A 25,895-nucleotide genomic window follows, 5' to 3' on the forward strand; every position below is an offset into this window, starting at 1 on the left:
CATGTGGTAACTTTCTAATTCCATTACTCATTCTGCTTTCATTACTTAGAATTCATATTACTTTTATTATTTGAAATGCTATTTCTAGAGTAAATCACCATTTCATATTATTCATTTATTTATATTTATATCAGTATGGGTTTATGGATTCCTATTTCATTCAATGGGTCATCTTTTATTATCACTACTTATTTTAATGCTGAAAATGTTCCCGAGCCTAAATACACAGATACCTCTTTCTCTTTCGACACATTTCCTTTTTAGCATTACTTTACATTCTGCCATAGTATTAAATATCAGACTTATTTTGTAAGTCTCACCATCCGCATTGACATTGGTCATCATTTTTGTAGTTCATTTGGGTAGATAATAGTATTGAAAAATCAAATTCTGGATTTTATGTTTTTGTTTTTTTTCCCTCCTGAGGTTTCATTGTACCTACGTCCTTTCAATGGGGAAAATACATTTGTGTGTGTGTGTGCATACATTTGCTTCAATTTCAGACCAATACCACAAGGTTCATTCTAACCTTCCTCTTTTCTACGTTTTATCTCACTTTTCTTGTTGTTTAGAAACCTGTATCCCACTACTCACAATATGCCTATATATTTGCTTAATCCCACGATACACATTGTATAACTAAAGAAATTCAAACCATACCAAAAGAAACAATAGTAAGAACAACCACCTACTTTCAAGGTTCAATATTGGCCTCTTCTAATTTTTTAATCATTAGAGTAAAGGTATGTTTTTAAAGTAATACATTGAAGAGTTATTTAAGTTTATTTCCTTTTCCTCTTTCAGTATGTTTATGATATCCATTTAAAATAGAGATGGTTGCTTTGCATCTGTTTTTGTTCTATTTTGAGTTTTTGTTTTCATTCTTGTTGCTCTTAGTTTTTCACTCCTTTCCTCTTTCCTTTCTCATCACCACTTCTCTTGTCCCCACTCTTGTTTCTCTTTCTTTCAAAACACAACCTGGGTCCAAAAGTTAGAGCCATAGCAGAGTTATATATGTATTTATTTTTCATTCTAATATTTCCATTATTTTCTTTTTATAGTTTCTATCTCTTTGACATACTTCTCCTTCAATACATACTTTTTCCACCTTTTCTATTAGATTCTTTTGCACACTAACTGTATCTTTAAAAAAATTGATGTCAAAGAATTCCATCATTTGAATCATCTCTGGGTTTGGTTCTATTGATTATTTTTTATTTTCAAACTGGTTATTTCACCATGTTTCATTTTATGTCTCATGATTTCCAATTGAATGTTGGACACTGAGTGTAGACCAGCAGACACTGATTTTTTAAATAAGGTTTCTGCCTAGAAATAGGCATAGCTCTTTGCATTAGCTGCTTTAGAGATTGTTGATTCAATCCCACTAGTGATCTAGCTGAGTTCAGGCTTCAATGTCACTTATGTTACCTTCAGTGCTTTACAGCCTCACATTTCTTCTTCCTAGTGGTGGGTTATTCAGCAGATATAAATATTACATAGATGAGACATAGAGGTGAAGTGATAGGCATTTCAGGTCCTCTGATTCCTTGGGAAAATGAACCCAGAGGGTACACTAAATAATAGCTTTAAAAGAAAATTTTATATTTTAATGTTTATATTAAAACCATTTTTGCAAAAGATATCACATTCTCATTGTGCGTATACACACATATGAGCAAATGTCAAATTAGAACTAAATATACGATTTAATATATATGTAATCATAAAATTAAGGTAAAATACACATATATTTTGTATAATATGTATTTGTTTCTAATTTGACATTCTTGCAAATATTTTTGTATTTAATATTCTGGATTTCTTCTCTTTGACTACTAAAAGTCCTTTTATACAACTCAGTTTAAATTATTTTTAAAAGTCCATTAAAGAAACTTATATGTCTAGAAGTTAGCCCTTTTTAGATTGCTAACAAGGACTTATTGTCAGTGATGAATACATGGCAGATATTTTTAATAAGGAAGATTATGGATGACTTAACAATTGTCAATACAGGTTAAGCACCATTTTCAAGAGGTCGTGTTCTAAAGAATGAGGAAAATATTGCTTCTACTGAATAAAGGGAAGAAAATATATATTTTCAATATATGTGATGTGACTATATTTGTTTTTATATATTACTACATTTTTAAAAATTTATATTTACATGGGTAGAGATAAATACATGTGCATATGTTTTTGTTTCTTTTGCATTCAAATATTCAACTGTAGAAAAACTTAAAATTCTAAAATGTTCACATCTTTGATGTTGTAGTGAGTAATAGCAAACACCTGAAGCAATGGTTTTATATTTAAAATTCAGCTTCTTAGATTGGCTATAAAGGTATTATTTCATTGAACCACTCTAATACTTTTTCTTGTTGAAAACTATTATACATTTCAGCCTTCTATGATAATACCTCTTAGTTTTCTCCATCAAGGATCTCTCATGATGAAAAGGTACTGCCCAAGGAAAATGAATCTCAAATAAGGATAATACTAACTTGCATAATTTACATGGAAACTGGTGACCTAGATATTGATAGATTTAATGAAATAATCTAGTTCTGTTATTAGGAAATAAAGAGTCAAAGCAAATTGTGCTTACATTCATTATTCTATGTCATCTGTACCTCTCTATTCAGACATTTTTTCTGATTATTAAAGATTAAAAATTTACAGAAAAAAGTCTAGGAATACAAATAAGCAAAAAATGTATAATAATTACCACAATTCCATCATATAGAGTAATCTGTTACTATTGTGGCAAGTACCATTCTAGAAAGGAAAAAGGTTTAATGACTTCCACCCCTGATTACTCTTTCCAAAGCTCTAGATTCTCCTCCTAAAGATAAGGATTAGGGTCTGAGTAAATTGCAGTGACTAGGGTCTCTAAAGGGAGCCCCTGCAGTTAAACCTATATCCATTTCCTCTCCAGATTCAAAGACGAAGGAACAGTACAGGGACTACAATAAAACTTATTTATCACACATTTCTCTATGTGTAAATGAAGAGTTTAAGACTAATGGTAAAATAGCTCATGTTTCTTACATTAATACAACTTTTGAATTGAGACTTTGTTTTGTGTAAAAGATATCACAAGCGGAGTTGTGCAGCAAAGATGTGCTGGGCCCATAAAACACTTCACACACTTCAGGGACACGTTCCAAGGATCATTCAGTCCTCAACATGGGAAGTATGTAAATTTGACTTCTTCAAGCTCATACACAGTCCTTTTAGTCCTTAGGTTATTGCATCTGTAGAATTAGCATGATACACAGAGTGCCCTTTAAACAATTCTGTTCTCTTACAAGTCTTTGTCCAACTCTGTATTTGCATGAGCTCTTCCAAATAAAATATGATTTTAGTTTATTAATAATCCATTAGAAGAGAAGGAAAAGAGATGCTACCCTCTTAAAAAAAAGAAAAAAAGAAAAACTCACATGGAGTTTAAGTGAGTCCACAGGATGGTTTTAAAAACCTTGTTCCATCTCAGCCTTTCTATCTTAGTGTTCCTTATCTCAACAGATACATCATGGATATGCATCTTCTTTGGAAACACATTGTTGCCATAAGCTAAAGGCTTTAGAAAACATTATGCAAATATGAAGCATATGTCTGATGTTGTATTCTACCCATCTGTTTTTCAGCTCTAATTGAACTCATGGCCAGATGTTTCTTTTTTAAATTAAAATTTGATAATTTATAATTGCATATATTTATAGAACACAAAGTGATATGCTTTATGAACACAATGTGAAAACATTAAATTAAGCTAGTTAACATATCTATCACCTCAAAAACTTAACAGTTTTTCATGATGAGAACATTTCGAATTTACTCTTTCAGCGATTTTGAAATGTATATTATTCAATTGTTAACTATATTGATCACATTGCACAGTGGCTCTCAAAAAGTATTCCCTCCTGAGATTTTAACCTCGAGACCATCATCTCCTCTTTCTCCTGACCACCAGCCTATGAACCACCGTTATTCTTCTTCTACAAGTTCCAATGTTTTATATTTTATATATAAGTGAGAACATGTAGTATCTGTCTTTTGTGCCTGGTTTATTTCACTTGCATGATACTCTTCAGTTATACTCATGTTTTTGCCCATAACAAAATTTTATTCTTTTAAAATTGAAACAGTGTTACATTATGTACACATACCACATTTCTTTTATGCATTCATCCGTCGATGGAGACTTAGGTCAATTCTGTAACTCGGCTATTGTGAATACTGCTGCAATGAACCTGAGAGAGCAGACATCTCTTTAACATGATGATTTCAATTTTTTGGATAAATATCCAAAAGTGTAATTGCCAGGTCATATGATAATTTGATTTTCAGTTTTCTGCAGAAACACTATAAAGTTTTATATAATGTCTTTCTAATTTACATTCCTACAAATAGCGTACAATAGTTCCCTTCTCTCCACATTCTTATCAGCACTTGTTATCTTTTGTCTTTTTATAGTAACCATTCTGAAGGGTGTGTGATCTCATATAACCAATTTTAACTTGTGTTTTCCTAATGATTAATGATGCTAAACAGTTTTCATATATCTGTTGGCCATTTGCATGTCTTTTGAGAAATATATGTTCACATCCCTTGCCCGTTTTTTAATTGGGTCTTTCAGTTTTTGCTCCTAAGTTGCTGAGCTCCTTATATATTTTGGATATTAATTCTCTATTGGAACTATGGCCTACAAATATTTTCTCTCAATCCACAGATTCTCTGCATACTATTAATTATTTCCTTTGCTGTGAAGAAGCTTTTAAGTTTGATATAATCCCACTTGTCTTTTGGTACTTTTGTTGTCTGTGTTTTAAGGGTCAAATTCAAAATACCATTGCCCACATCAGTTTTGCCTGGTTTTCTCTGTATATTTTCTTCTAGTGGTTTTATAGTTCATGGTCTCACATTTGTATTTAAGCCATTTTGAGTTGGTCTTGTGTGTAATATGAGATAAAGGTCGATTTCATTCTTCTGCATGTGGATATCCAGTTTCCCCAGCCTCATTAATTAAAGAGACTATCATTCTGTATAATCCTATTCTGGTTTCCATTTGAGTGGAATACCTGTTCCCATTCCTTCACTTTCAATCTGTGGTATCTTTAAAAGTAAGTGAGTTGAATTTCTTAAAGGCAGCATATATACATGGGTCTAGGGTTTTATGTTTTGTTTTCCTTTAATCCATTTAGTCACTCTATTTTTATTAGAGAATTCAATCCCCTTTAGTAAAGATAATTATTAATAGGTAAGAACTTACTACTTCTCTTCTGTTAGTTGTTGTTTTCTGATTATTTTATAGATTCTACATTGTTTCTTTTTTGCACTCTTAATATGTTCTTTTGAGGTTTAATAGTTTTCTGTATTGGTATCCTTTGAATTTTTTCTATTTTGCTTTGTGCTTGTATTCTAAATTTTCTTTGTGGTTTTTCTTCATTTTCTTTGTAGTTACTATGAGACCACAGCTGATATCAAGCTGTTAACAATTTTATTTCCTAAAACAACTATGTACTTTTACTCCGTAAAATAATTTTATATTTTTATGTCAGAATTTACACAATTCAGTAATATGTATTCTTTGACAATTTGTTTCAGCAATAGTTGTCATAAATAGTTTTATCTTTTAACGCTTGTACTGCAAAGTATTATACACTAATACTACAGTCCTAGAATATTCTGAATATGGGGCTCAGAGAAATCCTGAGTGGTGGGACAGTCAGAGTATGACTCTTAGCCTCCCTGATGTGGCTTTACTTCAGTTCTATAGATCAAATGGCTGCCTCAGACTAGTTTCCAAGTATCCTGGTTTTCAAAAGAATGTTCTGGTCTATAGATTGTTGCTAGTTGAACTTTTTGTGGGGAGGAGTGTTTGAGTTGGAGACTTCCTATTCTGCCATGTTGCTGATGGTATTCATCATAGATGTTTCCTATCCACATCCAGTTTTCTCATGCAGTTCTCCTTTGTGTTTGGGGTTTCTCTGCTTCAGAGATCCTTAGATCTTCCGGTGACTACTTTTCTTTTGGAGACTGACTGTGAAGCTTCTGTTCCAAGCTGCTTGGTGCTCTTCTTTCCAGGCTCTGAACTCCAGACACCCTCAGTCTGACTGCATGTATGTGACTATGTGTAGTCCTGCTCACATGAATTCCTTTCTTTTACTCCTCACTAAGTCCCATCTCATAATCACTTTGCTTTTCTTTCCTTTTTTTTTTTTTAAAAATGTTTTCCTTTAAAATTGGGGCTACAATACCCAGGAAAAGCAAAGAGAGGTTTAAAAAATTAGAGGAAAGGAAAACATAAAATTGAAAATTAATGGAAACTATTGGAGAAAAATAATCCCCTTTCATAACATTATTTTTAGTAACTTTTGTGTTACATTCCTATACTCAATAGAACAACAGAAAATCATTCAAAGTATCAGAAATTATTAATACATAGTTTAATACTTATTGTAAATATTTGCACATCAAACATGTTTCTCTAAAATGATACAAATATACACTTGATGAATGTTATGGTTTAAATATGAGTTGGTCCCACTGCTTCCCCAGGAAAAGCTCATGTGTAAGAAAATTTAGAGGTGAAATGATTGGTTTATGATCATTTAATCTTAATCATTGCATTGATCCACTGTAAGGATGGCCTTAGGCCTGAGCATAAGCAACTCCATATTAAAACTCCAGTTTGAAACCTGCAGTCTCACCAGGGACACCTAACAGAGCCCTCCAGTATGGCTCTCAGATGCAAACAAGTCACGTGTCCCCTACCCTGAGAAACTCAGAGTAAAGTCTCTGTCATGTTGTCCTAGCCCCATAAGGGGGAAAGGTGAGAAAATCAGGGTGGGGACTACTAGACCAGATGTTTTAACCCCAGGGTAAATGATGTAACTGAAGACCTGGTGGCAGCTGCTGGGGACTGAAAGGGGGATCAAAAGCCCCAAAATTTGGTATAAAAAATGGAGCAAATGAACAGACATTCAGCCAGCTGACACTGATGCCCTCACACTGGAGAGCCTGATGAGGACCTGGACTGACATCCCAACTCTTATTATTTGCCTGATCCTCTGCATTTTCCTCATTGTTCTCAAACCCTACAGCCACATCTTGACCCTGGTGAGAGCCATGGCTTCTCCTTACAACCCTCTCCTCAACTGGCTGTCAGCTCCACCCCAGGTGAAACCTGCCTTGGTTCCTGACCTGATCACCATGGTCTGAGTGACTGTGCATCTGCTGGACTTAGAGCCTAAGGCTTGAGACTTTTGATCTGACACTTGAACTTAGCATGCAGAGGGAATGTCTGTCATGAGCCTGTCATGATTAAGTGTGTTTGCACTACTTAGAATTATTCTATAATTGTTTGCTGTGAATTGATTATGTCTATTGTAGTGCCTAGCATTAAGAATTGTCATTTTATTGATTAAGAACCTATAGAGTGAAATTGTATTGAGTGATGTGAGTGAATAAAGCATTAACAAAGGCAGAAGCGCATGGACATTCTTTATTTCTCCCCATCAACTGCATAAGTCAAGTCGCACCTTTTTGCCATTGTGACATCCACTGATAGGGATTAAGTGGATGGTAATTGTAGAATGGCTGGACCATGTGGGTTCCTGGGGGTGTGCCCTTGGGGTTTATATTTTGTCTGTGGTGAGGGAAGCAGTCTCTGTCTGCTTCCTGATGGCCTCATCCTGAGCTGCTTTCCTTCTCCATACTCTTCTACCATGATGTTCTGCCTCACCTGCCTAGAGAAATGTAGCGCAAGATAAGGACCAAATAAAACTTTCCTCCTCTAAAATTGTCCTTGTCAGGTCTTTTGGTCACAGTAGGGAGTGGGGTGGGGGAGGAAGCTAAGCAACAAAGAGATCATTAAATACCTAAAAGTTACACAAATTAGAGTCTGATTAGCCACCAGTAGCAGATCCATTTGAATTTGTCTCTACCAACTCAAATTGCAGAAAATTACTCCAAAAAAGTGAATATTTGTTGTTAAGTCCACTGTCAAATTCATCTTCATTTATGGATACATATACTGTTCTGTCTAGTCAATGAACAAGCTGTGCAAGAATGCCTGAGCCTAGTAACTTTAGAAAGATCTTCTTACAAGGTAGACCTTTGGTTGGAGTCTGGGAACTTAAGTAGTAAATAGTTGTCTATACTGATATAAAAGTTTTGTTAAGTCATCAAAGAATTTCATTTCTCCACTCCTAGATTGTACAAACTGGTTCATGAGCCCAACACCTACTCTCCATCTGGGAGTATAGAATTTTGATACATTCTTGGAAGAAGTTACCCACAGGTCCATTTTTTTTTTAAATGAAAATTGGGATACTGAGTCTCTAATGAACTTCCTGTTAACAACATTTCACACACATTGTTACAACTGGTTGCTGGAGGAATTAAGTCCTGTGTGATTCTATTGAGAGAGGACCCTTAGGAGCTTGTGCCTGATTTCCTACAAACTTCTTCCCATGTGCCTTTTTCCCTTGCTGATTTTGCTTTGCATCCTTCACTATCATAAATACTAGCTCTGAAAGTACTAAATGAGGCTGGTGAGTCCTCTAAATTATTCCTAAATGATTTGGTCCATCTCTAAATCAGTCCTTCCCTGAATCACTGAATGTAGGAATGGTTTTGGATACCTCTGATACACAAAGTTTGATTGAAAGGTTCACATTAAGATATATAGATTCTAAATAAGTTATTAATGCATTGTTTGTAAATAGAATTATCCTAAGTGAAACTAAGTAAATAGCCTGCCATGATTTTAAGAGAGTCACAACATGGTGGCTATGTCTGCATACAGAAGTATGCAATTTTTTTTTCAATTAACTGAGTCAAACTAAAATAAGGCAAATACAAAAAGCTTATTTATATGGAAGTAGAATCTTATCAGATTATCATAAAAGCTAGAGGCATATAAGTTAGCCTAATGGGAACAAGTGGGTTTTGAAAGGTTATGATAACTAGAAGTAGGGAAAAAGAGAATTTTGAAAAGGGGAAAGTTGAAAATGGATAGAGGTTATGACCAAAGATGTAAAATATAGGAACATATCAGGAAATAAAATATAATAATAACTGCTGCATATTTCCCAACACTCTTAGAATCCCAATAAATTAAATGCTTTATTTATAACTCAGTCTTTTCTATAAATAATGAATTATCTCAAGAGGCCCATCAAAATTCAGTGATGTCTTAAATGTGTTCCTGTTATCAAGCTGAAGCACAGAACCTTTATTCTGCTGGTTTCTAATCATACTTTTCTTTTCTGCCTCTCTTTTGTAAGGTCCATCATGAGTGAGAAATGGGACTCAAACTCTTCAGAAAACTGGTATCACATCTGGAGTGTCAATGACACACAGCATCACCTGTATTCAAACAATAGTATTACCTATGTGAACTACTATCTTCACCATCCTCAAGTGGCAGCAATCTTCATTATTTCCTACTTTCTGATCTTCTTCCTGTGCATGGTGGGAAACACCGTGGTTTGCTTTATTGTTATGAGGAATAAACACATGCATACTGTCACTAATCTCTTCATCTTAAACCTGGCAATAAGCGATTTACTGGTTGGCATATTCTGTATGCCCATAACACTGCTGGATAATATTATAGCAGGTATGTTGACTGCATAGTGCATGGTTGATGTAAGAAAGGTTTGCAACATATCCCTATAGCCAGGGCAGCGTCATTCCCTTGCAAATATTTATGCAGTTCCAGGAACTACTCCAGGTACCTGTTCCCATGGGGTATACATTCTAAAGGAGGAGACAACACTAAACAGAGAATTTGAGAATAATATTATGGGGAAAATTAACTCAAGTGACAGAGATGGAGAATGTAGGCTATTCTTTTTATAAAGTGCTCACTAAACATCCTAAGAGTATGATATCTCGCATTTCTTACCAAAACATTTGAATTTGTTAAATATAGACAAAAGAACATAGAGTACAGCATGAATGTTATTAAGAATAATATTAGGACTGTACGTTTCAGAGAACTGGTGCATCTGATTGCAGTTGATGTACTTGAACATAACATCATAGAAATTTCAATCTAATAATATACAGACATTTAGGCCCTGTTGTGGTTAGCCAGATAGATTTCTATCAGTTTTTGAGGGAAGATGAAGCAGTCATGATGATTTCTCAAAACATGGCAGTTTACACGTACAACGTAAGTTGTATCACACTGTAAAGGTTAGGTATCTCCTTTCTAGGACTTCTGTGTCCACATTATTGCTTCTCAAGCACCACCTTAATGTGTTCTAGAAGTATAGAAGCAATGTATTTCCAGATAACCACAGCATTTTGATACTTAGAACAAAATTAATATTCATTGTGTTAATGGAGAGCACTCAAGATATTCACATTCAAATCTTCATAAGAACAGTGAAATAATCACAGCCTATTTAATAGCCCTACCATATCCTTTCATAGCACTAAACATCAATTCACTGAAGAATAGGAAAAGAGCTTTCTTTCTTTTCATCCATTTTCTCCTTCCTTTCCCTGGAGTAGTTGCCTGCCCAGGATAATTCGGGGTGCTTATTCTATCAGTTCTGTCCTGAATTGATCAGGAGAATTTCTGATGCTTATCATTAAACAAATACTTACTAAGGATGTAACATGTTCAAGATACTATACTAGACAAAGAGAGTGAAGGAATTGATAAAAATTGTTGTTCTCAGGTAAGTCACATTGTCAAAAAGTAGTCTTAATATTTTCCCCAGAAATATTTTTTAAATTCTTATTTAACAATTTTTGAATGTAAATTACTCCACTTTACCTCTTGATTTTTATTCTAAGTAGTCAGCACTTTTTATCTTTATTTTTGGTAATAACATTTTCAGCACTTTTTATCTTTATTTTTGGTAATTAATAACATTTTTTAAAAAATATGTTTTCAATATGATATTTTTCTTCAATCTGTACAAGACACAAATTTTGTTCTCATAATCCACTTCCACTCATAAAGAAAAAAATAAATTCACAAACTTCATGTTCTTTCATTCTCCCAATATAACAATGAACAGTTCTATTTAAATCAATATCCAGATATTTAAATCAATATCCAGAGTATACGTTTCTATTTTATGTGTATCTTACCCTTGCTGAACCGTGGAAAGTGCTCTGATAGCAATTTCTCTTCTATAAAATGTTGTTTTGTTTTTCTTGATTTATGGAGATCATCACACTTTGATTAGTGTATTCAATCTAATAATATACAGACATTTAGGCCCTGTTGTGGTTAGCCAGAGAGATTTCTATCAGTTTTTGAGAGAAAACTTTTTTTCTGCTGTGTACCTGTCAGTAATGTATCCTCAAATTCTCTTCCAGGACTCTCATGTTAATAACTTCGTATATCTATGGTAACCCATGAACTGCATCTTTTTCCTACAGTACCTCTCCAGGTATTCTCTGACCTTTGTACTGTCTGGATTTTTTGCTCTCCAAGCACGGAGCACAGAAATTTGTCTGGAATACTCTTCGCTGGTATTCTGATAACTATCTTCACCTTTCTTTGCGTTTTTGTGGATGCCATGTCTTCTTCTTTCTTGGCTTATTCTTTCCTGAGAAATAGCACATTGAGATAAAACATATTTGAGATCTTGCATATCTGAAAGTATCTTTGTTTTGTCTCACACATGATTTTAGTTAGCAATGTGAAAAATCATGGTTCATAAATTTCTTCCCTCAGAATTGTAGAGGTATTGCTCCTTTATTACTGTTGGGAAATGTGGAGTCACTGATGAAAAAATCTAGTGCCTTTTGAGTCCTGCTTCTTTTGTTCGTGACTAACACTTTTCCTTCCAGAAAGCCTTTTGAACTTGTCTATATGCCTAGTATTCTGAGTTTCATGATATTAAACTTTGTATTACATCTTTTTGGTTTTTATTTATTGTATTAGATGCAAACTAGATATTTCAATCAGAAAATGAATTTTTTTCAATTTTTTCTTCCAGCCTTTAGATTAATACCTTATCTCTGTTATCACATCTTAAAATTTTTTTGAGTATTTTTTTTTATCTCTTGCATCTTCCTCATACTATCATACTGTACTTGTTTCATGGATGAAATTGCTTCCTGCAAGTTCCCTGTGCTGGAGGTTGAGGTAGACCACTCCCAGCTTCAGTAGTTAGGGACTTTCATGGCCATTAAATCTGCATGTCAGTGTTCTTGGAGTCATTGTCCCCTGAAGTTTGTTCTCTGGTTTGTTGCTATAGGGACATAAGACTGGTTGCTGCATTTCAGAGCTGAATGGGTCTCTGGGTCTGCAGTGGCCTGGTGTCACTTAATCCTTGGTCATCACTATGGCATCTACTAACCCTGCACTTGGTGAATGAGCTTTAAGCCTCCACTCTTTTGCCAACAGAGGAGAAAAGCCAATGACATGTGATTGGATTTATTTATAATTTCCACTGTCATCTTGTTTTCCCAACTTTGCACGCAATAGTATCTGGCACCTTGGTTTCAATGGATTTCTGCTTTTATGCTTTGGCACTGTCATTTCAATGGCGTTTGATGAGGTATATAAAGTAAAATTTAGGCTTATTCTTTCATGTTCACCCCGGGGTTACATACTGCCTTTCACCTTTTTTTAAATAATATTATTCACAACCTAACAAATTTTAGGACTGGGGAGACATTTAGTTTCCATTCAGTAGTCACTCAAGTACTTATTTTAAGATGTTCTAGACAGATGGTGGTGTTTTCTTGTTTTGTTTTTTTCCAATATAGCTAAATTATTAAGAATGAAATATTTCATACTAGATAAGAATATTTTGCTTTGGAAAAGTAAGTTGCAGAATATTTTTAAAAGATAAATTTTAGAAATATGAAGCACGTGTACAGAATATTTTCAAGTGGAAGAATATTGTTATTTCTCTTTAATAGCAGAAGAGCATTTTGAACATCAAACTGCTATAAATTTTTTACCAATTTCTTTTATAAATTTTCTAGTACCTGAGGTTTGGTTAGGAGGTAATGAAAATAGACTACTTTTGTCTGTGCAAGGGGCTCTTCATTCTGGAAGTAGCTCTGATATAAATTATTTTGTTACGTTATATATAAATAAATATAGCTTATTTATTCTATATGTAACTCCTGGTTTCGTATAATTTATGGAGTATATTTCCAAATCATCAAAACAACATTCTGACTCTTTTCTTTATTTAAGGGGTATTATCACATAAGGGTTAATGGTTTGAATTTTGGAAACCTATTACCTGGGTTAGGATCCTTATTAAGCTGATAACTAGCAATGGCAAGGTATGTGATATTTGTTTGATGCCTTGCCTACACATATCTTGAAGATAATAAAGCTTTCACAAGCTTGTCATGGAAAAAAAAATAACTTGTCATGGGAATCAGCTGTGTTAACAAATGTAAAGCACTTATCATAGTGGCTAGAATATGGGAATTACTGTCTAAGTTTTGACATTGTCATTAGTGTGCTAAAAAATGGAGGGTCTGGAAAAATTGGTGAAAATACTGAGAAGCATTGTTCTGTGGCTATCATTAAGAAAACAGTTACCTTACTCTTGATGTCACACCATTCTCTTCATAATTTCAGTGATGATAAATGATCTTTTAAAAAACTGTTCCATCTTCCTTTCAGGATGGCCATTTGGAAATACAATGTGCAAGATCAGTGGATTGGTCCAGGGAATATCAGTTGCAGCTTCAGTCTTTACTTTAGTAGCTATAGCAGTGGATAGGTAAGTCAGCACCAAGTTCTGAATCCAGGGAAACATGCATGTCTACATTGAACCCACCAAAAAATATATAATCTACTACATGTGCACAAATCTTCCCCAAATAGTATTCATAAATTACCTTTTTAAGAACAAGACATGTACCTACTAAAGGTTGGGTAATAAGAAAATAATCTATTAAATTGTATATATTTCAAAGTAACATAATTAGGAATAGTACTGTTTTACATTATTTCACACTGGAATCTAGAATTTTCTAATGGTAGAAAAACAAAACATGCTGAAATAAATCTGAAATATTATTCAGATTTTAAGGTTAAAACTCATTTATTTATCCCTTCATTTACACACTTTTTTGAAAGTTTATGATGTACTGGGTACTGGTTGTATAACATCTAAAATCAAGAAGATCAAGTGTTGCCTTAGGAAGTCTATAAACTGATGGAGTAGAGAGACCTATTTAAAAATACTTACTGCTCTTTAATAGGGGTGCAGTACATAACAGCCATTGAAAGGAGAGCATGATTAGTTGTACCTGTTAAAACAGGGAGCACTAGGCAAAGAAGAGGTGATGGGTCAGGAATTGACCTTAGGAAGAAACTGGGGAAAGCACATCTTTTAAGATAAGCATGTACATGGGATGCTTAAAATGGGGTGGGGGTGGAAGGGCTTATCTAGAGAAGGGCAGAGGCAGTTCTGCTAGATCAAGGAGAGCCGAGTGGCACATTAGGCTACAAAAGGAGGCAAAGGTGGATTTTCAACAGGCTCATCTCTCGTTTTAAGCAGTGTAAATTTTGTCCAGAAAACAACAGAGAGCTATTGAAGTTTTTGAATCAGAAGAATAAAGTCTAGATTTTCATTTTAGATACATTAGTAGCAAAGGAAATGGACTGGAATCATACCAGATAAGAGAAAGTCGAGCTGTTAAGACACTTTGTAGCATCATAGATGGGAGAGGGGGTACATGTGTAATAGGACGGTGGCTACTGGATGAACAGATACTTGAAGGATAACTGAAAAATGAACTGAAAAGTAGGCTATGTACCTGAAACTAGCCCAATAAAGGAAAAGGAAACAACCAGACAATAGCATCAGGTGTGTGCAGAGAGAGAGAGTGGGAGAGCCAGGTTAAAAAGATGAAGTCAAATGGAATTATTGACATCAGAACACAATTGTAGATTTCATTTTTAATATTAGTTTACTATTTATACCATCATTTACACATTGATGTAACTTTTTTCCAAGAAGTTATCATGTAGATCTTTGTTTATTTGATTTATAAGTAAGACAGTATAATTGGAACATTTGCTAATCACCATATGCCAAAGATATAAGGTTTACATTTAAATTTGGGGCTTACTACATCCTATACTACTACTATAATTACACTGTGTTATTATTTCTATACTTACTTATACTATTGTTAATAATACAAATGCTACTATTAAATTGTTTTATTATTATAGAATATTTTAAATTCTATACTTTAGTTATATAAATATAATGTGTATATTTAGAGTAAATAAAACTACAATATTTGGATTTTCTACTTGAATTTTGAGCATATCCTGTATACTTCCACATTACATTTAGTACTTAGATATTCTTAAATTCTTTTTCATTGTTTTTATATGCCCCTGGATTAGGTGTAGAAATAAACATTGATCTTAATTTAAAAAATAAGATTAGAATCCATAAACAAATTGTGCTATATATATATTCAATGGATAATTTCACAGTGATTAAAATGAATGAGTCAACACAAATCAGCATGATTATATTTTAAAAGCATAAACTCTCAAACAAGAGATTTCAAAATAAAATATGCATTATCATCCATTGTAAAACGTTATAGGTGTAAATTAATACTGAAAAAGTATAAAAAACATACGATGGATAGGTAGCCACTTCAGAATGTCTAAGAAAAGAGAAAGAATAGGAATGAGTAGATTGGCCATAAGGATTTTGACTGCATCTGTAATGTTTATTTTACAAATGTGATGTAAATATGACAAACATTTAACATTTGTTAAATTTGGATAGCAAGAGCACATTCTTGTACACATTATATTTTTTTCCAGTTTTTATGTTTGATATATTTAAAACAACAAATGAATTGCTAAATAAATATAAGAATATTTTTATTTGTATGCTATAATGCTTTGATTTTTCAGAGATATTAAATTATAATTGTGTTTTATATATGTTTAATATTTTTACAGAGGTAATTTTAGTTTTACTCATTTCATTTTTAAATGTTTGGAAGGGGCACCAGTAAAACCAAAATAATAGGAATTGTCATTTTTTAATAAATATTTATTTTAAAAAATTGGTAATGACAAAAAGCCAAATGACTATAATTTAAAAACTGGTCCTGCCCTTGTAAAATAAAATCCTTCAATGAATCCCCACTATTCTCTGGATAAAATGTAAACTCTTTAGTACAGTTATATATAAAATTATGTGTATGTGCCTGGGTATACATATATAAAGATAGATGTAGAATGAAAAAAAATACTATTTGAAACACCATGAGTTCATCTTTTTTGAAAAAGAGAAGCAAATACCTAGAAATTAACTCTAGGTAATGCCTATGAAATTAACCCTAATTTAAAAGTGGATAAATAGGCGAATTCATTGCTGAGAAGTCTAGAGGGACACTTAGAGGTCAAGGGAGAAGAACTTACTGAAGAAGGAGTAGGGTGGATGCAGAGCAGTCAAGTCCAAGCTGATTAGTTATTCTCTGAAGACATGTCCCCTAAGTTAATCTGGAGTTGTTGTTCAACCACTTGAAGCTCTAAATTTCCTTATCTGCAGATCTGACCAGTAATCAGTTTCATAAAATTTCATTTTTAAGAAGTCATTATGAAAATCTGAAAAGATTAAATAGGGACTAGTACTTTGAAAAATGGCAAACTTGCATAATAATAGTATGAGTGTATTATAATAATACAATAAACTTCAATAATACCAAGTTCTACAATAACAAAATAGTACTAAAATGAATCAGGCATACTCTAATACTGATGTTGAATTTTCATGCTCAGCAGAGGATGGCAGAATGTCAGAAAGGCTCCAAATCAGGACTCATAATGGAAAATCTCAGACTCCTACAGCGTGGAACAAATTGCTGAAACATTTAGTAACTTGACACAATTAATGCTTTATTACTTCTTATGATTCTGTGAGTTGACAGGGCACCTCTCTGTGGTTCTTCTGCTCTGTGTGTGGTAGCTGGAATCACTAACACTGCAGTGTTACCCTGGGAATTCAGCTGAGGCTGGAACATCCAAAATGACCAACCTGTCATCCCCCAGGGCCTTTTCCCACATGCCTCTCATCTAATTCAAGCTTTTAGAACCTGGAAGCTGAATTTTAAGAGGAAGCATTCCAAAAGGACACAACCCAATGTGCACGAAAAGCTTCTGTTTGCATCATGCTTGCTAATTAATGTCCTATTGGCCAAAGCAGGTTTCATGGCCAAGTGCACAAATGATGTGTTGGGGAGCAGAAAAGAACAGGAGGAGAAAAAGTCATTGATGGCTACTGATTAACAGGCTACCACAGCCTAAGAGCTGGCACACTGTGGAGGTTAGGAGCCTGAGCTCTGGAGCTGAACTCTCTGTATTAAAATCCAGACAAGATTTTTGCCTTTTCTAAATTGATTTCCTCAAATTATTTCACCAAGAGAGGCTTAAAGTGACCACCCATACAAATCAATGAAACATTGCCTGGAGCACAGTCTTATGTGGTCATATTAAAAAATATATCACTTACTATTATTACTTTTTTATTAATAGTGTCTATTATGCTCCATTTTTTTCAAATTTTGGATTAAAATATATCTCATATATAAATTACAGAAAATAACAGTACATGGCTTTCTACCACAAATGGTAACTTTCCATACTTTTTGAGGGAAATGAGGGTGGGAGGTCCTTAATTACTTAAATAAAGTAGATTCACGACTTGGTTGGAAGTTATGAGGCAATGCCTCATTCATATTTGCCTTTAATTGCAGATTCCAGTGTGTTGTCCACCCTTTTAAACCAAAACTCACTATCAAGACAGCATTTGTCATTATTGTGATCATCTGGGTCCTGGCCATCACCATTATGTCTCCATCTGCAGTAATGTTACACGTACAAGAAGAGAAATATTACCAAGTAAGAATCAACTCTCAGAATAAAACCAGTCCAGTCTACTGGTGCCGGGAGGACTGGCCACATCAGGAAATGAGGAAGATCTACACCACTGTGCTCTTCACCACCATCTACCTGGCTCCCCTATCCCTCATTGTCATCATGTACGGAAGGATTGGGATTTCGCTCTTTAAGTCTGCAGTGCCCCACACAGGCAAGCAGAGCCAGGAGCAGTGGCATGTGGTGTCCAAAAAGAAGCAGAAGGTCATCAAGATGCTCCTGACCGTGGCTCTGCTTTTCATTCTCTCCTGGCTACCCCTATGGACTCTGATGATGCTCTCAGACTATGTTGACCTTTCTCCAAATGTACTGCGGATCATCAACATCTACATCTACCCTTTTGCACACTGGCTGGCCTTCTGCAACAGCAGTGTCAACCCCATCATATATGGTTTCTTCAATGAGAATTTCCGCCGTGGTTTCCAAGATGCTTTCCAGCTCCAGGTCTGCTGGAAAAGAGGAAAGCCCCAGGAAGCCTATGTCCTAGGAGCTAGAAACAATGTGCTCATAAACACAACTGCTCAGCTCGCCCAAGAACCTGAGTTTCAAAACCCACCCGGGGAAAATTTGCTTTATGGAAAAAGTGCTGAAAACCTCCAAAAGGAATTAGCGATGGAAGAATTGGGAAAAGCTCCCAAGAGTAATGAGATGTAAGACCTGGTGTGATAATACTAGCTTTAATGTGTGTTATATATGTAAACACTGTTGCTTTTTGTGGCTTTGTACTGTAATTCTTTCTAAGGCACTAAAGATAATATTTACTGAAAGCCCTCTCTGGCAAAAAATAAAAAATGTAAACAAAATAATCAAGTGGTATATAAAATATGTACAGTGACTCACAGATTTGCCTGAATAAATCTGATTCTAAGAAACAGTTTGCAAAACCTGACCTTCCCAAATTAACTGTTTGTGTGTGAGTCAAATGAATCTAGCATGTGTGCATGTTTTGTAAATGTACATATCCACAAATACCAATTTTCCATAAATAGTGGTAAGTAGGCAGTGTTTTGCATGAAAGTACATTATGTCAATTTTCCCTCTGGTTTTGAATTTGAAAAATTTAGACTACATATTTATTGATTTGCTTGTGTTTTTAGAACTTAATTTTCTCTGCAATGTGTTGGATCCCATGTAGTTCCTTACTGAGGCTTTTCTCATTGCCTTCAGTTTACATGGGTTGACCTAGAAGCAAGAATTGTAGGTCCATGGGTAATTATGACATGGGTGACTTCATTTTCTACGTTGGAACTGACTGCAGGGCCAAATAAAGAGAGCCAGTATTTCTTTGTATTTTTTTTCTTCTAAAGAGTATTAAGCTGGGAAAATCATAATATCAATTCATGGAAGTTACTATTGGATTTTTTAAAATATATTCACAAATTTTATGCCCCAGCTGAGTCCACATTTCTTATGGAACTGATTCAGGCCCAAATTAACCCCCTTCTAACAGAATCTCCAACCTAAAGAAGCAGATCCTTTAATAAGGCACCAGGTGGCATGGGAGTCTCCTCTCTTCTAAAGTGCTTCATCAGAGATGTTCAGCAATCATCCTAAGACTCCTATAAAGTATAGAAAGAGCAAGAACAATTATTTCAAATCTCCTACTTAGTATTACACTTAAATCCAGCACCCTGGGGTTAATAAATCAGTACTATGGTTAAAAAGAAAATTGGCAACCCCTGGATTCTACTGTGTCACAATTATGTAGCAATAATGGCTGTAAATGCTAGCTTTTATCTAGGGTGAGATAGGTCCCTGGAAAATTGTGAATTATAACAAAATAATTTGTTTGGCAAATAAGAATAAATCTCTGGATGTGAAACTGTCATACTTTTTTTTTTCAGTCATTGCTATGGTTTAAGCTGAAAGATTTTAAAATAGGCCTTTGAGATAAAACTGTTGAGGGGTTTGTAAACCATTTTTTAATTATAATTAATAGCCCATACTAACTGTACAAAATAATGAGTTTCTTTGTGCCATTTTCATACATGCATATAACATACTTTTAATTTGAAATGAACTGTGTGATATTGTAATTTGCATGTATTATTTCCTGCAATCAGGAGAGGACAACTTTTTGAAATTTTATGTATAAAACTTGATTTTGTGTTCCTTTACCCTAACTTATTGAAATACCACTTACAGTTGATATGCTTGTATTATTTGATGGAGACTGTCACCTGCTCATGTGAACATCCTCTCATATTTGACAAGTACTTAAACCTCATCCCAAGCCCTCATCTCTCACCTGCTTTATCCCCGTCTCAGCCCCATTACCTCTTCTTGAATGGTTAGAAAATCCTCACTAATCATACCCAGTGCTTAGTCTTGCATCTTTCAGTTTTTTTTCTACAGTTGGCTCAGTCACCTTTTGGATACATAGATAGCTAATTTGCTGTCCTTTGTAAAATGCTTTTCTTCACTCTCAGTAAAGCATGTGCAGGTACTCAAAGCCCCCGAGGCCTGGCCCTCATCTATTGATTGCATCTTCCTCACAAATCACTTCCTAAACTTCTGTCAAACTGAGATGATCAGCCTAGAATGATGAGGTTTTTTTAAAAATTTTTTTCTTTGATTACATTTATCTGCTTCTTTACCACTCATTCTTCACTATTTGCCTTACAATCCTTGATCCAAGGTCCATTCAAAAGTCGCCTCTCTCGAAAGTCTGTCTGCATTCTTTCAGCAGAAGTGGTTGGTTACTCCTGAGCCCTTTCTTACTCTTGTATAAAACAGACAGACTGACTTGTACTGTAATTGTTCTGAATTGTGTTTTCATACAGTAAATTTCTGAAGGGCATGACAAGTAAGACCTTATTCATCTTTCGATCCTCTTCAGTGTGAATCAATAAGCAGGCTGTACCTACATAGTAGATAATTGCCACAGGCAGAAGCTGTTTGTTGGTTTGCTTAAGGGGAAGGTAAAAGCTGAAAACAAGTAGATTTCTGCGTACAGATTCTAGAACAACAGAGGTAGAAGATGAAGAAAACTAAAATGTCTTGAATGTGCATAATCACTAAGTATTTGGATTCTGGAACCATACAAGATTTGCCGCTGGCTACCTTAAGCTTTGAAAAATACATTTTCTATGCTTGAATTTTCTCATCTATAAGATGGAAATAGCATAGGCCTTTCCACTTGGTATGCTGTCTTAAATGAGGTAGGTGGAGGGGGAAGCTTGAAAAATAAAAAGCAGAGAGTAGCTGCCATTTAGTAAATACTAAACTATTGTTACTGTTTTGATTATTCAAGTTATAATAGTATTAATGACATACTAAGTGATTTTAAACCCTTACAGAAGTATTCTGAGGCATGTATTATTATTCCAATTTTATGCATGATAGCACTGAGCCTAAAAGTAGAAGTTTTCCCAAAGTCTTGAAATTTAAAAGTAGTAAAACAAGTTTGGAACTCAGATATATGCATATATATATATATATATANACTCAACAGAAATAAGGTATGCCATAGAACTACAGAAAAGCTATTTTTTTCTTTGTTCCTTTATTGGTTAGCAGCTATATGACAGATATCATGTTCAGAAATAGGCAGAGGTAAAATAATTAATGAAGGAAGATCTCTATAATCCACAGCTCACAATCTTCAGGGAGATTCAGACACATACCAAGATAGCTAAAAAAATATTATATCAGAGAAGAGTATAATCATTTAAGTTACATCTCTCACATATTTAAGCTTCAAATTATTTGACAACCAGTGGTAGTAACATATGCATTATCATTGCTTCATAAGTTAAGTATGAATAGCTGATATTTGCTGACTTTGATCAAAATAAAAGAATTGTTTTGATTTATCTTTGTATAGGATTGATATCACATAATTTCTCCCCTAACTAAGACAGAATCAGTTAGAATATGTTTGAGAAGTTATTATCAATGGAGCTGCAAAAAAAAGAAACTTTAAACACTTGTTCTAACATTAAGATTGGCCACTATCCATACATTTCTGCCAACAGTGATTATCTCCTTAAGGAAATTTTTGATAGAGGAATAAATGAAATGTGTATTTTTGATACTGTTAATATGTACCATTAAGTTGATTTTCAAAAATATATTAACATGCTATCCAAATTTTAGAGTTGCCTACCCCTTACCATATAGGAAATTTCTTTATTCAACTTTGCTACTGTATGATGTGAAAAAATCAGTATAGCTGAACATTTTACTATTTCTTAAAAATTTATATTTATTCCTCCTCTTCCAATTCTTTGACCATTTTCCATATCTATATCTATATAGTGTTTATTACTTTTTATTTATGTCTATGAACTTTTTTGGACTTTAAACATGTCAGTCCTCAATAGAAGCAACATGATCTTTTTTTTTTTTTTTTTACCAAATTTGGTATCACTTCCCTGTCTCAAAACCATCAATAGTTTATTTTTTATTTTTAATTAGAGAAAAAACAAAATCTTTACTGAGATTTCATATCTTTATTTTTTTTTCAACTTCGCCTACTTCTGAACCGCATCATGAACTTGCCACTCACCACTCATACTGACCACCTATATATCCCTCTGTCATCTGCCCAACTCTTTGCTGCTCTGAGTTTTGTGCATGTGTTCTTGCTCCCAGATATGCTTTCCTGATTTCCTTTCATGTACTGATTCTTTCTCAACCTGTAGGGCTCAATTCATATCTCTGGGGTATGCGCTTTATAACCTATTTATTCATTTACTATATCAAGGACATGTTTCCAGTTTTTCATCTTCAAAATATTTTATTCATTTCAAATAAGCATTGCTCATTTTCTCAACAGAAATTCTCATTATTTTTAATTATCTTGAAAATTCACTTATTTGCTCATTTAATGCCTATATCTCCTACCAAAAAATAAACTCTGGGGCAAGGATTTTATTTTATTTTCCGTTTTAGCTCTGGTGCCTAAGAGAGTGCTTGGCACATAGTAGATACATGATAAATATTTGTTAAACATTTTAATTAAATTTTTGCAAATATTTTCCTGTTTTTAATTTGTTTATAACTTATTCATGAGTATGAGTCATATTTTATTTTTGGAAATTGAAGGCAACTCAGAATTTAATAGAAATATTAGATAAAATTAAAAAGCAGATGAATGAAATTAATTATTATTAAATGAAAATAATTCCTTATCCTGCTATCACCTACTAATAGCCATTTCTGCTTTCATTTGGGGATATGTGCACATGCTTTCTTTAATAAGATTATGATTCTGGGATATGAACTTTATAACCTATTTATTCATTTACTATATCAAGAACATGTTTCCATGTTTTTTGTCTTCAAAATATTTTATTCATTTCAATGCTATTATTACACCATTACACTTCTCTGTGGCTAGAAATGTAAGTTACAATACATATTATAAAAGAATGTAATTATTATACCTTGCATAATCAGAGGCCTATTTACAGTTACCTTGGAATAGACTTCCAAGAAATGTACATTTCATAATGTTTTAACGTATGTTGTCTTAAATATCTCTTAAATTTTTTGAATCATTTTATACTTCTGTTAGTGGTACAAGAGGGTTTGTTCACATACACTCAAATACTGCACATTCTATAAAGCAAGATTTTCTTGCCAGTTGTATAAGTGAAAACTTATAATCCCATCCTTGTTGTACAGCTGAACATTAAAAATAATCTTTATTGAATGTGATCCATTTGCATTGTGTCTTTACTTAATTCCCTGTTAATGTCCTCTGCCTGCATTCCCTCTAGATCATTTATTTTTCCCTCAGTGATTGGCAAAAACACTTCCTTATTCAGAATACTAATTTGTGAGTGTCAGATAGATTTCAATACCTTCAATGTGTAACTCTGTGTGCATGCACATATATAAATATAGAGTAGAAGGATGAGCTACTGTGACAGCTCAAAATGTGTGGTTTGAAGAAAATAGATATTTATGTCTTTCTCATAAAATTATTCCTGATGTCAGTTGTTCAGATGAGTGGCGACTTTATGTAAGTGCTCAGGTTCCTTCTTTCTGATGACTCCTCTGTCCCCTAGATCAGTGATCAGCAAACCACCATCTACTTCAGCCTGCCACCTGTCTTGGTAAATAATATTACACTGGAACACAGCTCTGCCCCCACCCCACCCCCGCTTTATTTTACATATTAAGTGGTTGAGATGGGGACCATAGAGTTCACAAAACCTAAAATTACTATCTGAACAATTCTGGGAACATTTGCTAACCCTTGCCAAAGAGCACTGTCCTTGTCTCTGTGGTCAACTGACCAATGAGCACATCCCTGTATAATAACATGAGAAGGGGAAATGAAAAACTTCAGGAAAGGCAGCTTGTCATCAAATTAGGGATAACCTCAATGTGCACACATAGCCACAACAAGTTTCATTGGGAACTGGGAAAAATAGTCTTTATTAGAGTGTACAGGTTTCCAAACTAAATTCTACAATCAGAGAAAGACCAGACTTGAGAGTACTTTCAAGTCTTTACACAAGATATTTGCCTCAGTATTAATTAGAAAAATAGGCTTCTTCCCCAGTGATATCTGTGTCTCAGTCCCTGCAAAACATGTGAATTTCACTGTACTTGCCAAAAGGAGCTTTGAAGCTATTATTAAGCTAAGGATATAGACATGAGGGATCACCCTGAGTCATCTAGGACCAAGCATAATCCCAAGGGTACTTACAGCAGAAGAGATGGAGAAGGGAGAGGCAGAGGCAGAACTGACACATCACCTTAGAGCACATGTGCATGTCATAAAAAGACTGTGGGTGGGCATAGGATTGTAAGAGGTACTGTTTGTAAAGACTCGGACGGACATGAGGAACACATTATGGTAAATTGGCAAGAAAGAGATCCTTGTTATATAGTGAAAACACTTTAGCAGGACTGAATCCCACAATTGTGTGGAAAGTAGAACTTACAAACAATGAACGTGGATATTTGGCCAAGGATTTCTTTTTTCCTTTTTGCAGTGTGGGAAATCAAAGTAAGTTCCTCACAAATGCTAGTCAAGCTGCAGACCATTCTTGAGCAAAGTGATGTACACATGACCTATTGGCTTCTTTTTGTTTATTGTAACATTCAAGAGGAAAGGTCAATTAAAACAACTGTTAAAAAAAAAAAAGCAAAAAGACTGGGAGGGGGAACTGTGTCTTGATGCTGTGTGATATTCTAAATATATCAAAATTGCAAAAGATGATGAAATTAAGATTCATTGCCAGGAACTCATGCTTTACAAAAAGAGGCCAGGGTATGGCTAAATAATATTTTGCTTATCAAACCAAAATATCAGTGTATTCAGAGAGTAAGCATGTGACTCAGATGCTTCCACTATCTTAGCAGAAGCCAAAATGGGGATGGGCTTATCTTTGAAGGAGCTGATGAGGCTCTTCTTACCTGATAAAGTATATCCCATGGCATAGATGGGAGACCTTTAAAGTTGTTGAGAATGTTATGCAACAGGAAAATAGACAAAACAAAACTGTGAGATTAGACTAAAGAGGACTAGAGGGAATTAAAAAGTCTGCCAGACGCTAAAACTCCACAAGCAAGAAACTGGCTGACAGGTGATATCTTTAGTAAACAAGGAAGGATGACAGAGAACCCATAGGGCAGAGCCACAGGTCATGAAGAATTGTTCCCAGGCTTTGTTTACCTGATCTTATTTGCCTGACCTGATTCTAAAACTGCTTGAGATTTGGTGACTGATCCTTTTCCCTTCATTTTCTCCGTTTGGGGCAGGAGTGTCTATAACATTACCCTATGCCTGTCCTATCGCTGTATTTGGGAATTAGCTAACCTGCTTTTTCAGTTTCATGGTGCACATAGGCAGAAGAATTGTGTCACACAGTGCCACTGTTTGTGATAATTTTTTATTGGCAACAACATGTAGCCACAACAAGTTTCATTGGGAATATTTCATTTTCTTTTTTTTTAATTTAATTTAATTTATTTATTTATTTTTTTTTTTTATTTTTTTTTA

The 25,895-nt window shown here is 34.2% G+C and overlaps 1 protein-coding gene across 1 annotated transcript in view; it reads left to right on the forward strand.

Moving 5' to 3' along the window:
- Nucleotides 1-18,809, forward strand: part of Npffr2 (neuropeptide FF receptor 2) — a 71,463-nt gene extending 52,654 nt beyond the window's left edge. The window contains exons 2-4 of the mRNA XM_015505308.2: nt 9,297-9,631; nt 13,634-13,733; nt 17,752-18,809. Of these exons, the coding sequence (XP_015360794.2) occupies nt 9,297-9,631; nt 13,634-13,733; nt 17,752-18,586 (1,270 nt within the window). The 3' untranslated portion in view covers nt 18,587-18,809. The remainder of the gene's footprint in view (nt 1-9,296; nt 9,632-13,633; nt 13,734-17,751) is intronic.
- Nucleotides 18,810-25,895: the final 7,086 nt, after the last annotated feature.

This window comes from Marmota marmota, unplaced genomic scaffold (assembly GCF_001458135.2).
Source record: "Marmota marmota marmota unplaced genomic scaffold, marMar, whole genome shotgun sequence".
In the NCBI taxonomy this organism is placed as follows: domain Eukaryota; kingdom Metazoa; phylum Chordata; class Mammalia; order Rodentia; family Sciuridae; genus Marmota; species Marmota marmota.